Raw genomic sequence first — 17,769 nt, 5'->3', positions numbered from 1 at the left:
AGATCCAAGTCTTAGAATTTATATTATATTTGTACTACAAATTACGTTCTCTCCCAAAACTGTCCAAATCCTTTCAAGAAGTGGAGACACCTAATGCAAGACGGAGTTCTCTTAGCCAAGAAGCAGATGGATGATAGTGGGCATAGTAGGATCAAATGAAGGTTTATTTTTTTTAAGGGGATATGTAGTCATGTTTATAAGCAGCAAGGAGGGAGACAATGGATAGAAAGGTCAAAGATGACTAATTTTTACAAATTACAAATCACCTTAATAAAAGAATTTGTTCTGTAAAACTTGAACTTGATCAAAAGGCCAAGCCCAAGAATCTAGAAGACCACACGTGGTCTCAAGGCTGCAGGTTCCCCACCCCTGGAGATGACAATGGAGGGGGGAGCTACCGGAGAAGATGAGAGGCCATGGAATCAAGAGTATGTGTAATTTGTTTTGTTGCAATGGGTTTTGTTTTTCTTATTTTCTCAGTGGGGGGGAATATGAAGGAGAATTTAGAGCTGAAAATAAATAAAAGCTAATTTTCTTTAAAAAAAAAAAAAAAGAAAGGTACATATAGAGGTGTTTGCTTTGGTCAGGAGAAGGGCCACTCCTACATATGAGACAAGATTAAAGGAATGGGCCAAGATGTCTGAGTGATGTGAGATGATGAAGAGGGAGCTCTCCCTCCCTCAAATCCAATCTGGTCCCTTAAGCAGGTGGATTAAACCTGTTTGTCCTCACACACTCGTTGCCAATCCCACTTTTGATCTATTCCTGGTTTGGTTGTCCTTTCACATGGATGCTGTTTTTGCCAAGTCACTTATCAATAAACATCAGATCCTTCTGTGACTTGGATGTACTTTGTAGCAATAGGAATGTAAACCATCAGCCTTTTGAGTACTGAAATTCTTGATTATGTAAAAAGTTCATTTTGCCGGAGGATATTCATTTCAGGCTAGGATGATGTATGACAGTATCTGTTGGAAGCAATAATTACTGATTACTGTTTGTTACTACCAATAAAGACATATGATAATAATCATTATTGTTGTCCAACCTCCACTGCATCTGGGATGCTGCAAAAATAACAAACATGAATTAAATCAAACTAGACTGTGTATGTAAGTAATGAGTCACATACACACATAAAATTAAGCCAGAAACAAACAAAGATTTCATGTTCCCTAATGAGACCAGAACTTCATTCAATACACTGGATTTATGAACTTATTGATAATGTCTTCGTTGATTTTTACTTTTTTTTTTGTCTAGGTCTAGGAATCTAGCTCAGAGAGTGAGCTAGGATTGTGGGAATGAGTTAGAATGTCCCTGCTGTATAAACTCATATTTTAACCAACTTGTACATAAGACAAACAGTTTCATGCACAATTCTCTTTATTGTACTTCACATGTAGAAATACTTATTTTAGTTAATGTTTGGAAAGTTAAGAATAAAAATTAATTTAAAAAATTTTAAATGGTAATAGGGCCCATGCTTGATACAGGCCTATGTTGAAGGTCTTTACAAATGACTAAGAATGTTCAGTGTGATTTGGCTTAATATTCATAAATTTTGATGCTTATCACATCCCATAAACTAATAGACTCTGAAATTTCAAGCTCTCTAAAATATGAGAATATGCTTTTTTTAACATTTAATGTCTTTGTGTTTGAAGTCTGTGTAGAAAAGAAAAACTGCTTTAATGAACTGAAATCATGGGTTTTTTTCAAAATTTTGTATGTGTGCAGATGTTCAACTGAATAGAAATTATGTCAAATGCAGAAATATTACATTATATACTTTCTCTTATAGATGAATTTTTGTATATTTTTATTTTTGTTGCTCTTTGTACTTATTGTATTGTTATGATCAACATATGACTATTAGTTTCATGTTGTTTGGGAAAAAACACACTATTTTGTGAAAAAACTCTCTTGTTTTTAGTAACTTCAATAGTACCTTAGTAACATGGAGCATATGAAGCCATCCAGCAGGGGTCTGGACAAAATTTTCTGTATCCTTTTTTATACAGGGCACATCAAAATTTCTCTGGGAGCCCTTGTAGCATAGACAATCCCCTCACCAGTTCAGCCAAATTGCTTCTGGGTCATCTCAACGAGCACCCCCAAATTTTTCCCAGTTGATTCCTGCCTTTGCAAAGGTACTCCAAGTGGACTTGGAAACTCACCCCAAAAAGTAAGCTCAATCAGAAGAATAGCAAAGTCAAATTCTTGAGATTTCTAGACACAGGCAAACCTGACCCTGTGCTATTGCAGGATACTCTGACCTCACAATACAACAAGCAGTCTGGGTCTGTTTAAATGCAAAAGAAAAAAGTGAGCGTCTTTCAACTAGGCACCAACGTTCTAGTGGTGGAAATTTTGTATTTCTCATGTTACATTCAATGCCGATAATTATGCAAGATTTAGTGACACAGCAAATATAAGTATCTCAAAACCTGAAGGATTTGTGGGTGTCTCTTCTCCTGTCATCAGCTTAAGTCCCACCTCCAGCTAACTTCCCCTCCTTCCATTTGCTAGGTGGCCAAGGATCTAGTTCCATTCAACCACTTAATGCCAGATAGCTTTTACTAAATAATATTTATATTGAAAATTTAGGCAGAACAAAGTATAAATATTCCCCCCCCATACCTCCAACAGAAGATTATATCAAACAGGAATAATGAAAGTGCAAAGTGCCTTTGTTTTTAGTAAGAATTTCGTATAATTATATTGTATTATATACAAAAATTTGTACATGAACCTCATGGCTTCAAGGATACACTTTTGGAAAAATCGTACTAAGGAAATATTTCTAGTCCTGTATCTTTTAAGTTTTTAAAAATGGATGTTGCATTTTCCTCAAAAGTTTTCTCTGAACCTAGTAGCATAAGTGGGTCATTTTTGTTTTTTTCTTCCTGGTATGATTTATTATGTTATAGTTTTCTTGATATTAAGATAATCTAACATTTCACTTATAAATCCTCCTGGATAATAATGGATTTTTCTATGTCCTATTTATGTTGGTGCACATTTCAGTCAATATTTTTGCATAAATTTTCATTAAAGATACTCATTTATGATTCTCTTTATCTTCCTGATGTTTGTCTATGTTTATGTATCAAAACTACATTTCCTCCTGGAAGAAATCGGGTAGCCTACTACTTGATGTTTTAAAAAAAAAATAGTCTATATAGTATAAGTATTAAGCGTTCATTATCAGTTTGGTAGAAATTACATAGGGCTGCTAGATGGTGCAGAGGACAGAGTCCTAGGCCTAGAGTTCATGAGACTCATTTTTCTGAGTTCAGATCTGGCCTCAGACACTTCCTAGCTGTGTGACCTTCAGTAAGTCACTTAACCCTATTTGCCTTAGTTCCTCGTCTGTAAAAGGAGTTGGAGAAGGAAATGGTGATCTATGTAGTGTCTTTGGCAAGAAAAGCCCAGAAATGGGGTGTGGTGAGTCAGACATGACAGACAACAAGAAATCATATGTTAATACAGTTGGTCTTAGATATTTGGTATTTTATGTTTTTAAAAATGATCATCCTAAAGGCCTCACTTCTTAAGTATGTAGAGAAATGAGTCTAATTTATAAAAATACAAGTCATTCCCTAATTGATAAATAGTCAAAGGATATGAACAGTCAGTTTTCAGATAAAGAAATCAAAGCTATCTATTGTCATATGAAAAAATGCTACAAATCACTATTGATTAAAGAAATGCAAATTAGAGCAACTCTGATGTACCACCTCACTCCTATCAGATTGGCTAATATGATTTAAAAAAAAAGAAAATGATGGATGTTGGAGGGAATGTGGGAAACTAATGTACTATTCCTGGAGTTGTGGACTGATCCAACCATCTTGGAGAGCAATTTGGAACAACACCCAAAGGGCTATAAAATTGTGCAAGCCCTTTAATCCAGTAATTCCACTGGTAGGTCCATATCCTAAAGACATCAGAAAAAAGGGGAAAGGACCTATGTGTACAAAAATATTTATAGCAGCTCTTTTTGTGGTGGCTAAGAATTGTTAATGGAAGATTTGCCCATCAGTTAGTTGGTGAACAGTTAAATTGTGGTTTATAATTGTAATGGAATATTATTGTGCTATAAGAAATGACAGACTGATTTCAGAAAAATCTGGAAAGGCATGAATTGATGCCCGGTGAACATAATTAGGAGAGCAGTATACACGGTAATAGCAATATTGTCGGATAAAGAATTGTGAGTGACTTCCGCTATTCTCAGCAATACAACGGTCCAAGACAATCCCAAAGGACTGATGATGAAACGTGACAGATAAAGAACTGATATTGTTTGATATAGACTGAAAAGTTATTTTTCACTTTCTATTTCTTTGATTCGAATCTTTTTGTACAAAATGACTAAATATGGCAATGTTTTACATGATTGCACAGGTATGACCTATATCTGATTGCTTACCCTCTCAGGGGGAGGGGAGGGGAGGGATAAAATCTGGACCTCCAAACCTAAAATAAACAAAAACAAATGCTAACAACATTGTTTTAACACGTAATCGGGGTCTCAGCCCGAGGCTCCTGCACGCCTGGGCTTCGAGGCAGAGGTGGCCCAGAGTGTCCCGGCTAATCTCGGGCTGCGGCTCCGGCTCCGCCTCCGGCCCCAGCGCACACTCGGAACCAGTGCTAGGCAGGGGGAGAAGTAGGAGATGGCGACCCCAGAGGTGGGGTGGAGGGCGAAGATGGCGGTGGCGGTAGGGGATGAGCGCGCCAGAGTGGCAAGCACTAAGTAAGTCCTGCTTCCTCAAGGCTCCTTGCTGTGGTAAACTCGTCATCTGCCCCTTCTACCACGACAACAATGAAGGTCATCCCCTGGATCGTTTCAAACTGGAAGAAGGCCAGGGTACAACGTGTGAAGAAGTTCAGGATGTTCAACAAACTTGTGGAGACTATAGCACTGTGTTAGGAGAATATCATAACAATATATGCCACCTATTCGAAAAGTCCAGAGGCAATACCAGTGTGAGAAGTGTGGAATTTGTAGGATTGGCCCAAAAGAAGAATTTTTTTCACTGTCTGAAGTGTACACTACGCCTATCCTTGAGTCTCCAAGGGCATCTCATAAGTGCATTGAGAATGTCTCCGGGCAGAATTGTCCCATATGTTTGGAGGACATTCTTACTTAGCTGCTCATGTCTTGCCATGTGGGCATCTTCTACAGAAAACATGTTGTGGAGAAATGTTAAAATAAGGTTACAGGTGTCTATTATATATGCAATCTGCTCCAGATATAACTCGCAATTGGTGACAGTTGGAGAATGAAGTAGCACAAACTCCAATGCCAACAGAAAAGCCGAATATGACTGTGGAAGTTCGCTCCACAACCCAGTTCCACATATTAGGAATGAAGCAGACGAGCTGTGATAATAATACTAGCCCAAGGGTAATGCTGCCCAAGATGGAGGCTATGGAATTCCCCTAGAACAGCAATGACCAGTCTCTCTAGACTATATAGGGTTGCCTCAGAAGATTCAGCATTGTTTCTGAAAGACATTCCTTAGTATACTGTTGCTATGCAGTCACAAACATTAGTATGATGTTTGGGTCATGTTGCAACATAAACTCCTGCTGCAGGGACATAGTGGTCAGGCTCTTAATAGATTTATCATTTTTATTCTTATGCAAAAACTGTGGAAATTCCTTCAATGTTATTTAGGACCAAGATGAAATTCTAATTTGAAACTGACGTTCATTAGAATGTAAAATTTCATTGCATTTCCTCTTAAGCAGAGCTATGCATCCAGAATCTACAAACAGTTCCTAATAAAACTATGTTTAAGGTGAAAACTTTATCTTAAGGGCTGTTTTGTAAGATTAGGGTTTATCTTATTGTCTAAATAAATTTAGAATTTTATAAAGAAGTGCCTTTTGAATGCTATGTGTATTTTAATGTAACATCAAAAAATTCATGGCATAGTAAGTTGTAAAAAAAAACTATATAATTGGAGACAAATAAAATATATTAAAATAATCATCCATTTCTTTTAGATTTTCCCATTTATCTGCATATAACCATGTGTATTAAAGGCAGCTAAGTGGTTCAGTGGATGGAGCTCAGGGCCTGGAGTCAGGAAGACTTAATTTCAAATCCAGCCTCAAACACTATCTCTGTGACCTTGGGCAAATCTCTTCATCTCTTTTTGCCTTAATTCACTGGAGAAGAAAATGGCAAACCACTCCAGTATCTTTGCCAAGAAAACCCCATATGGGGTCTCAAAGAGTCAAATGTGACTGACTGAACAACCACAATGTGTAGTAATATGCTATTTTTATAGGATCATAGATCTAGAACTAGAAGAGGCTTTAGAGATCATCTAGTTATCCTCCTCACTTATTTTACAGATGAAGAAACTGAAGTCCTTAAAGATGCAGTGACTTGAACAAGGCCACAAAAGTAGTAAATAGTACCCAGGTTCTTTGACTCTAAATCCACCAACCTCTTCTTTACATCCTGCTATATTGTAGACCAGTGTACTATTGATAGTGCATGGAGTCAGAACTCAAGTCAGCAAGCATTTATTAAATGCCTACTGTGTGCCAAACACTGTGCTGACTTCTGGGAATACAAAGTAGGGCACAAAATGGTTGCTGCTTTCCAGGAGTTCAGAGTTTAAAGGGGAAGACAACATGCAAACAACTGTACAACCAGGATAAATATATGATAATAAACAGAGGGAAGGCATTTGGGGGGGGGGGTACATTAAGGGAGATAGGGAAATATTTTAGCCGGGATTTGAAGGAAGTTGGGGAAAGCAAGAGATGAAGATGAGGAGGGAGAGAATTCTTTTTTTGGGAGGGGGAGAGGGAGTGAATTCTAACCATGAGTGAAAATGCTCTGAGTTGGGAGATAGAGTATTTCATGTGAGGATCAACAAGGAAGCCAGGGTCATTGGATTGGAGAGAATGGGGGGATGAGTAAAATAGAAGAATACTAGAAAGGTAGGAAGGAATCAATTAAAATCCAGAGGATTTTATATTTGATCCTGAATTAAGTGAGTACTTGTACATCCCTCCCTCCACCCCCAAAGTCAATGATATAGGGGGAAGAATACTGAACTGGGAAAAAAAACCTCGGTGCCTATTTGATTCTGACACTATCAGAACAAAGTCATTTATCTTTCTTAACTCCAGTTTTGTATCAGTGAAATGAATCCCATAAATCTGGAGCAAAGCAGTAGCCCAGGAATGTGTAACTGATCCTATTCTGCTCAACATTTCAATCAGTGACTTGGAAGAAAAAAATGCCATGACTATTACTTTTTTAGGTGACACAAAACTGAGGAGAATAACCAATATATTGGGTGACAGTCAAGATCCAAAAATATTTTCATAGGTGAGAACAGTGGGTCAAATCTAACAAGATTAAATTTATTAAGGATAAATATAAAGTCATACACTGGGGTTAAAAACAAAAACTGTTCAAATGTGCAATGGAAAGACATGATTAGATAGTTTACTACATGTGAATGAGATTTGAGAATTCTATTGAACTACAAGCTTACTATGAATCAGCAGTGTCACAAGGCAGCTAAAAAGGTAGTATCATCTTAGTCTGCATTAAGAAAATGACTCAAATGAAAGAGTTGATCTTCTCTTCACTGTATTTCTGGTCAGATCACACCAGGAGGAGAAGACATGGTAGCTCCAGTGTAGTAAAGGCTCTCTGTCATGTACAGTAAGGATTGTAGCTCTTGCTTTTCCCCAGAAGGCAAATGGATGGAAGAAGCAATGGTCATAAATTGTAGTAAGGCAGATTTTTGTCCTGTATAAGGGAAAATTTCCAATTAGTATTCCTCCTGCTCAGTTATATTTGGGAACAGATAACCTTTTAAATCTCTTCTAACTCTGAAATTCTAAGAAAATATTCAGGGTCTTTTGATGAATAGTCTACCTTTGTTCTTGGCTTGAACAAACAGGTAATTCTCAGGTTCTGGAAAAAAAAATAGATTATTCATAAAGCCCTGAAATTCTCATTTGTTTCTTTATCTAAAATTCAAAGGTGTCTGATGAACTACAATAGGCAAGAAAGAGGACAGCAGAATATCTCTACATGTAAATTGGATTTATAGATTTAGGCTGGAAGGAGCTTCAGGGGTCATCTAATCCATGCCCTTTATTTCAGAGTTGAGGAAAGTGAGGCCTAAAGTGATTAGATGACTATCCCAAGGTCCCACAGATAGGTAGTATCAGAGCCAGGATTTAAACCCCGGACCTCAGTCTACAAATCCAGTTCTCTTTCCCCTACTCTATACTATCTTGTGTAGCAATTGTTTATATTTTTTAGGTTGGTTTGGTCTTGTGGTTAAACATAAAAGGACTGATAGAGATGATATGTATATATGTGGCTGAGACCATTGCTTGTTAAAAACAAAGATTCATACTAGAGGATTTTTGTTATGTTTTCTTTTCTAATGGTTTCTTATTCTTCCTCTTGATTTTACAGTCGTAGTACATTAAAGGTCCCGTATAGAGAAGCTACATTGTTTCATTTTTTTTTTTTTACCATTTATGAGAAATTAAAGAAATGAAGTGCCTTGCTCACATACTACAGTTTGAATGCTGCAAACCTATTAAAGTCACCTAAAAGAATTCCTTTCTCAGTAGGGAACTGGAAAGAGGGAGAAGGGGAAGAAGAGGAGTCATGGTAAGTAAATAGGATATGTCTATTTCCCTTCTCATCCAGGTGCTGAGTGAATTGTAAATGAAGAATAAGCCTGGAGACAGCTAGAAAGACTCATCTTCCTGAGTTCAATATGGTCTCAGATGCTTATTGGCTGCGTGATGTTGGGCAAGTCACTTAACTCTATTTGCCTCAGTTTGTTCATCTGTAAAATGAGCTGGAGAAGGAAATGGCAAACCCCTCCAGTATCTTTGTCAAGAAAACCTCAAATGGGATCATGAAGAGTTGGGCATTACTGAATGCTTGTAGGACACATGAAGGAGCTGGGGTTTCATCTATGAGTTCCTACTAGGATATTCTCTCTCTCTCTCTCTCTCTCTCTCTCTCTCTCTCTCTCTCTCTCTCTCTCTCACACACACACACACACATACACGCACACATTCAGAAACTTTTCAATATCTTATCAGGTACTAAAAATGATCAACTCCTTTTTAGCACCACTTCAGCTATAACAAATGAAAGGTAGGAATATGTATACATTCATAAATACTCCACTCAAGCAGAATCTGAAATGAATGGAGTTCACAAAAGGAAGGAGCAATTCTATAGCAGAGACACGTTTATTCTAATATGAATGAAAGATTAGGCATCCATTACAGCATTTAAATCCAGAATGTAAACACATGCAGTCAATGCTTACATATAATGTTCTCTCTCCCTGGTAAAAAGCCATCTAAGTTATCAATAGTCATGAACATTCCGGCATCTGTGCAAACAATTTCCCAATTTTGAAGGGTAAGGTTTGACCTTTGAGAACATTCTTAAATCCTGGAAGATTTCTGAACCTTACATAGGTAACAAGTTACTTATTTGAATAGCAAAATTGTGCAAGTAAAGTTGGCCTGTCAGATTTAAGGAGGCAGATAAAGATTCTCTTTCCAACTACTCTTCATCTGCTTCAGTGCCTGAAAATCCACCATCAAAAGTTCATTCTTTTGGGACAAAATTTGAAGATTCCAGGAATTTAATTATTATAATAATTCCAGGAATTAAAATGCAAAACTACTCCTGCTAAAGGCAATAATTATTATCAGCCTTTATATGAATTAGTTTTCAGACTGGTTAATGGTCCAACTCTTCTCATTTTATAGAACTTGTGGATTCACCCTTCCTTGCTGAAGAAGACCATGCCATCAGAGAAATAATTACATAACTTGCACTTGACTTTGTTTTGAGGGAGGGTGGACTGTGCAGGTCACTAGCCTCACTTCTCCTCCAGAGTCATCTGAATCCAGTGGCCAGATATTCATCAGAATGACTGGAGATGACCTAGGATGAGGCAATTGGGGTTAAGTGACTTGCCCAAGGTCACCCAGCTAGTGAGTGTCAAGTGTCTGAGGTGAGATTTGAATTCAAGTCCTCCTGACTCCTGTACTGGTGCTCTATCCACTGCACCACCTAGCTGCCCCTTATAGGATTGAGTAGGGACAGAGGACAGGTATATTTTTTAATAGAGATAGGAAGGACAAAGATATACATTTTAAGAAGCACTGACTGGGGAGGATTGATTCTACTTGAAAGCAATGGGTCCCTAGTAGGGCATATGGAAGGTAAGTGAATAGTAGAAGGATGTAGAAAGGAAAGACATCGGAAAGGCTTCCCAACTTTGGTTAGAACAACTCTTAAGTTTTGTCTGTTACTAAAGAAAGTGACAAGTCCCACTGTGGCCTAGGTGTTTTTGAAAGATATGAATGAACTCTCAGGACACGGAACAAGGAGGCAGAATCACCCTCAGGCTATGATAGGTACCAGAACTACAACCACATCTGGTCAATTATTCCTCCTGCATTCCCAAGGAGATTGGGCCTTTCTGGGATTGCATGAACAAATAGAAAAGCCACACTCTGACTCTGAGCTTTTTAACAAAGGTCTTCCTGCTGCTTCTACACGTCAGATTGCAAAAGAATGTATTTAAATTAAGGACCTTTCAGAACAGAATAAATGAATGAGGAAGGCAGAGACCAAGTCCCATCGATTTCTAATCTCTTGGATTCTAATCTCTTGCTGAATAAAGGTGTTGCGCTCTGGGAGAAGAAAGACATTCTTGGTAACATACATACACAGGTCGATGTGGGGAAAGTCCCATTAAAGTCTGGAGCATCTTTCCTCTAGGTTAGAATGTATTAAACGGGGCTCCATAAATTTATTTAAATATTTTGCCAACTGTGTGTCAGTATTAATGGCTTCCTTTGTAATCATATTAATTTTATTTTGTGCACTTAGAAACAATCTGAGAACTGGTTCTAAGGCTTCCCTTGACTACCAGAGGGATTCGGGCACGACACACAAAAAAGGTGGCGAACACCTACTCAAGTGGGGACCTAAACTCGAAGTGTGTGATGAAAGAAGAACCTCTAGTTAAAATAATCGAGGTGATGTCCAGATTGACAGGATCGGTTCGGGATAAGCCGAACCACAACCTAGCACAGGGCTCAAAGCTCAGGGCACCCGCTTCATCTCAAATCCTATGGCCACTGTGGCCCATCTGTCGGTAGGTGGCAGGCCTCATCTGCTCACAACCTCTGCGGAGGAAGTTCAAAGGCGTGCGATTGGAAGAAACAGCTGCGCACCCGGGCCACTCGAGTACACAGTCGTCCACTGTGACTTTCCGTTTGTCTAGAAGCAGAGAACGCCGAATATCGAGCAGCCCGGGTCGGGGACGGCTTCATCCTTGGGGCGTGCCCTTTCTCTGCGATGTGCCCGGCTCCAAGTTTTGCTTTCTCCTGTTTTACCTGTTGAATTAATTTTCCGGACTTCTCTCGAGCAACGAAGAGAATTGAGTATATCAGAAAGACGGAGAGAGGCAGGAAAAGGATGAACAGATTCGCTGGGAGCTAACGGACCGCAACACCTTCCCTTCCCCATATTTAGCACAGAGCCTAACACTTAGTAGGCGCTTAATAAATACTTATTGAATGACTGAGGCTTTTCCTCCATGGGGGAAAATTTTATCTGGGTCTGGGGTACTCGTGGATGTCACTTATAGAACTCTAGGAAGTCAGAGAAGAAAGTTGAATAACCAGTGAGAATTCCAAAGCTCGCCGAAATAGTCTTTTTAACATCTCTGGCCCCTCCGCTCCCAACTGCAGTCAGCACCCATCTTGATTGCCTGGCTAGAGCTGATCCTCTGCCTTGCCTGACCCTTAGTAAATCGCAGCACAGTTCCCTACGCTGACAGAAGATGCTTTGCCACCTTTCGAAATGTTTCCCAGAAAGATTATTTTGATCCTTAGGAAAGTTCATCACATTAGGCTCTTTTGCAAAGACATCAACAGTGAAAAGGCACATACTGTTTAGTGGATAAGTTCTGTAACTCATGGTTGGGTACCGTTTCCGTCTCCCCTCTCAGTTGTACCTTGAAGTAACTCAACTGACAGCCCAACGAAAACTACACGGTTGCTTCAGATATTACGAGATTATCTAAAAGCAAAAATTTCTGTGGTAAAATGTGAAATCCTTGGAACACCGTGATTTATGCCAAGAGGTCACGTTGGTCCTTGATTATTATAAATTTTGGTAGAGGTTAATGTTCACTCTCTTGGTGATTTTGCAGCTGCTGTATTTAAGCGCCATTTAGTGAAAATCATTTTGTTAAGAAAATAGGCGCGGCACCTAAGATTTCCGTTTCCTCCCCCCCCCCCCCCCAAAAAAATTATCGGTTAGAGACTACGAGTCATTCGATAACTAGTTACTGAGCGGCAAAAATCCCATTTGAAAAGGATTCTTAGAAAAGAGTAAGACTGCATTTGATGACCCACGAAACTACTTAAATAGCTGTGAGCGTGTTGAATATTTTTTGACTTGGAAAATAAGTTAAAAGTATATTGTACAGAATGCAATTCGCTATCACATTTGATGACTGTTCTGAAAAGAAAACTAGTTTATTCTTGTTTAATAGGAATCATAAATGATAACTTCGGGACAGAAAGCTAATGTTTGAGTCTTAAAACTTAAGACATGTATAATGTTGCAGACCTTTAAAATTCAGAAAATGGGAACCGTAAGAGTGTAAAATCCAATAATTCTCAGCTTTTTTTCCTGCAAGAGAAATGATCCATCAATTCGGTAACATCTGAATGAAAGGTTCTGAGAACAGAGAGGTACTATTTTCACTAACTGAAACAGAAAAAGCAATTAAATGGGAAATTGAATCCGATGAAAACATTTCCTTTCCCTCCACCTGCTGTTACCACAGAGTTTAGTATATTTACCCAAAGCAAAAATAAACTTTTAAAATTTGTCATTAAAGATTTTATTTTTCCATTGTAGATTCCATTCCTTAGTCCACCTAAATGTGTGCATATGTACATGAATACTTTATATACAGATATATAAACGGAAAGACTGCTTCGAAGAGTGAATTGAAGGTTAGCCTTCGAGTCAGATCTGCGTTCAAATCTTGCCTCCAAGGTCTATTCAGTATGGTCACGGACGTGTCACTTAACCTCTCAGTTCTCAACTCTCTAAGATTACAATTTATGAAGGAGATGCCCGTGGTCCTGCGAAAGGAGGCCCTTACTACAGAAATGAAATCACATATTTGGTCCATTAAATAGAAACTATACAAATAGGAAGTCTTTATTCTAATATTACGATTTCCAATGCCTGTGTCCTTATGAGGATCTCTATTTTCCAGAAGCTCCTATTTAGAAGTGTTTCTGGTTTATCAAGAAAGACTGAAGTTTCTATCCAAATATTTTCAGTGTTGTCTTCAAGAATATTTAGAACCTTGAAAAAGTTGCGTTTTCTAGGAAGCATTTTAGCATAAAGTGTCCTTGGGACAATTGAAAGGAAACACCCTTGAGTAAATAAAAACTGTGAGCGAATGGAATTTTTTTCTTTTAAAACCAACTCTTTGAGGAATACAAACATTTATGGAGAATCGATTGGGGAGACTGAAAAAGGTGATTGACAGATAATAACTTTTACAGTAATATTTATTAAAATGATTCATATTCCTGATAAAATAATGAGCAGACACATTTCCCCATCAGACTGGGCAGGGGATCGCTAGCGGACTGGAAAGCAGAGAAGCTAGGACTCTCTGCGTTGCTTTTCCAGCCCGCCCGGTTTTGATAGGCAGTGGGTCTTCAGATAGTGTGAATCTCCTGGAAACCACTGCCCGGAGCTCAGTTAAACCAAACTGCAGATTCTAGAGTTTGCTGCTGGAATCGGAGTTGGGTGCCAAAGTGAGCAGGGGGAATAATATTTCCTGTACCTTCCACATCCTAATTGGGATCAGTTGATTGTGTATAAATTTGGGTCGGTCCCTCCAAAGGAATGAAGAGTCCCTTCTCCTCCCCTTCCCCAACTCTTGCTTGTTTCCCCAACACTTCTCTTTTTCTCTCTCTCTGGATTAGGAATGTGTTCCTAGGATTCTTTCCCCATTCCCCTGTGGTGGCTCTGACGTGATGAGCCATGTGACAGGCCCCCTTCTGCTATAAGGAGAGAGAAAGGTCCGCCCTCTCTTGGACTCAGCCCCATCCTCTCCACGATCTCTCCCAGACTCTCACCCAACACACACACACACGCGCGCGCCGAACTCCCTGCCTCATTTGCCCCCAGCTTTGCCACCTCCTCCTTGGAAAGAGTGGGTGTGGGAGCGCCAGAGGGGGGAGGAAGAGGGGGGAGAGAAAGCCAACTTTTCCGAGCGCCCCGTGCTTGCCTAGGGCGTGTGTTTGTGAGTGTGTTTGTGCACGCTCCTGGAGAAAGGAGAGGAGACCAGAGGAACTGGGGCAGAGCGCTTTTCTTTTGGGACCCAAAGCGCTGGGGGGCCCAAGTGACCCAGCACCAGCACCAGCAGAGGCGGCGGCGGCAGCAGCAAGGACGAGAACCGCCCGCAGCCTGGCTCTCTCTGGCCGGGCTAGCCGCCGGGCACCGGGGCGCGGCGGGGGCCTCCAGCCCCGCGCCCCTATGCACCGCCCCGCAGCCGCCGCCGCCGCCGAGGAGGAGCCATGACCCTGAGCGCGGAGATGTCCGATGCCTCCGGACTGGCGGACGAGACCGACATCGACGTGGTGGGGGAGGGCGAGGACGAGGAGGAAGAGGAGGAGGAGGAAGAGGACGTCGGCGGCGGCGGCAGCGGCGGGCCGGGGCTCCGGAGGCGGCGGCGCTCTTACGCTGACGAGGAAGACGAGGAGGACGAGGAGGACGAGGAGGAGGACGCGCCGCTCTCCCTGGGAGCCGGGAGCTCCGCGGCCGCGCCAGGGGCGGGCCGGGCCGCCGGGGCCGGGGGCGAGGGCGGCGGCGGCGGGGCCGGCTCGGGAGCGGCGGGCGGCGGCGGGGCGGCCGGGGGCGGCGGAGGCGGCGGCGGCGGCGGCGCCAAGAACCCGCTGGTGAAGCCGCCCTACTCGTACATCGCGCTCATCACCATGGCCATCCTGCAGAGCCCCAAGAAGCGGCTGACGCTGAGCGAGATCTGCGAGTTCATCAGCGGCCGCTTCCCCTACTACCGGGAGAAGTTCCCCGCCTGGCAGAACAGCATCCGCCACAACCTCTCGCTCAACGACTGCTTCGTCAAGATCCCCCGGGAGCCGGGCAACCCGGGCAAGGGCAACTACTGGACCCTGGACCCCGAGTCCGCCGACATGTTCGACAACGGCAGCTTCCTGCGCCGGAGGAAGCGCTTCAAGCGGCAGCCGCTGCTCCCGCCCGCGGCCGCCGAGACGCTGCTGCTGCGGGGCGCCGGGGCCGCGGGGGCCGGAGGGGACCCGGCCGCAGCCGCCGCCGCTGCCGCCGCCGCCGCCGCCGCGCTGTTCCCGCCCCCGCCCCCGCCCGCGCCGCCCCCACCGCCGCACGCCTTCGGCTACGGCCCCTACAGCTGCGGCTACGGCCTCCAGCTGCAGCCCTACCCGCCTCCCTCGGCCCTGTTCGCCGCCTTCCACCCGCACGCCGCGGCGGCCGCCCACCACCACCCGCACCCGCACCCGCACTCGCCGCCGCCGCCCCCCGCCCACGGGGCCGCGGCCGAGCTGGCCAGGACCGCCTTCAGCTACCCGCCGCCCCCGCTGGGCCCGGGCCTGCCGGGCTCCCTGCAGGCGGCGGCCAAGCCGGGGGCCGGCCCGGGCCTGGCGCGCTCGCCCTTCTCCATTGAGAGCATCATCGGGGGCAGCCTGGGCCCCGCCGCCGCCGCCGCCGCCGCCCAGGCCGCCCAGGCCGCCGCGGCCGCCGCGTCCTCGTCGTCGTCGTCGTCGTCGTCGCCGCTGTCGCCCTCGCCCGCGGCGCCCGGGGCCAGCTGCGCCGCGCAGGCGGCCGTGGTGCCCGCAGCCGCGCTCACCCGCTCCCTGGTGGCCGCCGCGGCCGCCGCGGCCGCCGCCTCGTCGTCCTCGGCATCCCTGGGGACCCTGCACCCGGGGACGGCCCTGTCCGGCGTGGAGACCTTGACCGCTAGGATTTCCAACTGTTAATGGTCGGTCGCCTTCTTTTCCTTTAAAAGACCAAACAAACCGATTTGAGGGGGAAAAAAAAGAAAGAAGGTAGGCTATCCGGGGTCCTTCTTACTCTCCTGACTCGGTGGGGGCTCGGGCTTGGCGTGTTGTTCCCACCCCTCCCCCTGCACTCACCTTGACCTCCGTGGAACCCCCACCCCCGCTCCCACCCCAGCCAGACCGCGAGTTTTGGGAGGCAGACCGGGCTCCCCTCCCGGTGGCCACTATTTATGCAAAGCCAGTCTATGCTGCAGCGGCAGAAACCGTGTGGATGGATGGATTGAGGGTTGGTGGAGGGATCCGTGTTTGGAAAGTGGTTGCTTTTCTTTTTTTATTTCTTAATTATTATTATTAATATTAATAAAATAAATCTCTGAGCCCTTTTGCGGTTTCGAGATTCTCAGGTCCAAGGGTTCAAAATCAATAATGTACAGAAGATTAATAGTAAGGAGAAATAATAATAGAGGTCCAGAGGGACAGCAGCAAAGCAATACTTTTTCATCTTAGGACATTTGTCTGGTGTACTTTTTTTATAAAAAGGAAAAAAATGATTAACATGTTTACACGGAAGAAAAAAAGTCAAGATTATCGTTTCTTATCTTAACCTGTGTTTTGTATCATAATAGACTTATGGAATTTTTATTTTGTACTGAATGCGTATTCTTTGAAAGGAATATTGTAAAATTTACTGGCAACTATTATTGTACCATTCTAATGTAAGATTTTTACACATTTTCAGAAATAAAAAATTTAATTTTCAAAGAAAATTTACCAAAAAATAATTGCTTGGATTCGTTCCCCTTAGCTTTTTTTCCTTTTCTGTTAAAAATAGTTCTTAATATGAAAGTTTAATGTGCAATAGAATGGAAAAAATATGAATTTCCAAGAGAGTCATCAAAAGGTCCTATTATGACCTTTCTTAGTCGAGCTATAAGAAAAGGAGAAAGAAAAGGTGGTGGGAAATAATGTGATTGGGGAATATATTTTAGTTGACTTGATCATATTTAGTCTTCAAAAAGTTTAAGACAGTTATTTTAAGAGAAGGTATGGGACCATTACCTCTAATTCTGGAACTTACTCTCTAAGATGAATAACTTCTACTCACTTTCCAGCCCAGTACTATGCAGTTCTGTGTCTGTAATAAAAATGTAATCTCCAATAATACTGCAACAGTAGTGGAAAGCTACTTTAAATAATCTTAATTTATCTTTAATTAATCTTAAACATTTTATAAAGAGGAAAAGTTTTAAATATCTGCAATGTAGATGTTCTCTTTGCTTTAGGTACAAAACACAGTGTTGTTGAAAATAATTTTTCATTTAAAATTTATTTTTAAATGTATTAAAGCTTTACATTTGCACAGTGATATATTTAAAAATACAATTATATTTAAGATGGAAAGAATATAAAATTTTAAAACAGGTGTTTAAACCCCCATGTACTTAAAAGATACATATAACTTTAAGCTAGAATATACTTTACTGAAAAAAATTTCCAAATAAAATTCATGAAATATTTCGTCGAACTAATCATATATATTTAAGGCATAAGTGATCTCCTAAGTTAATTTTAAATATTCTAAAAATATATTCTTAAAACAGCTAATTTCTAATTGGCTGAAAGATGTAA

At 42.1% G+C, this 17,769-nt stretch overlaps 1 protein-coding gene and 1 pseudogene across 1 annotated transcript; both read left to right on the top strand.

Annotated features, from left to right (window-relative positions):
* Positions 1-4,734: 4,734 nt before the first annotated feature.
* Positions 4,735-5,455, top strand: LOC140502715 (RING finger and CHY zinc finger domain-containing protein 1 pseudogene; annotated as a pseudogene).
* Positions 5,456-14,194: 8,739 nt separating this feature from the next.
* Positions 14,195-17,473, top strand: FOXD1 (forkhead box D1). Its single transcript, XM_072606324.1, is given in 2 exon segments — positions 14,195-14,651; positions 14,654-17,473. Coding segments are annotated over 2 exon segments (1,491 nt in total). The 5' UTR covers positions 14,195-14,626; the 3' UTR covers positions 16,120-17,473.
* The last annotated feature ends 296 nt before the right edge of the window (positions 17,474-17,769 follow it).

The sequence above is a fragment of the Notamacropus eugenii genome, chromosome 4 (assembly GCF_028372415.1).
Source record: "Notamacropus eugenii isolate mMacEug1 chromosome 4, mMacEug1.pri_v2, whole genome shotgun sequence".
Classification (NCBI taxonomy): domain Eukaryota; kingdom Metazoa; phylum Chordata; class Mammalia; order Diprotodontia; family Macropodidae; genus Notamacropus; species Notamacropus eugenii.
This window is presented reverse-complemented; position numbering and strand designations above follow the sequence as displayed.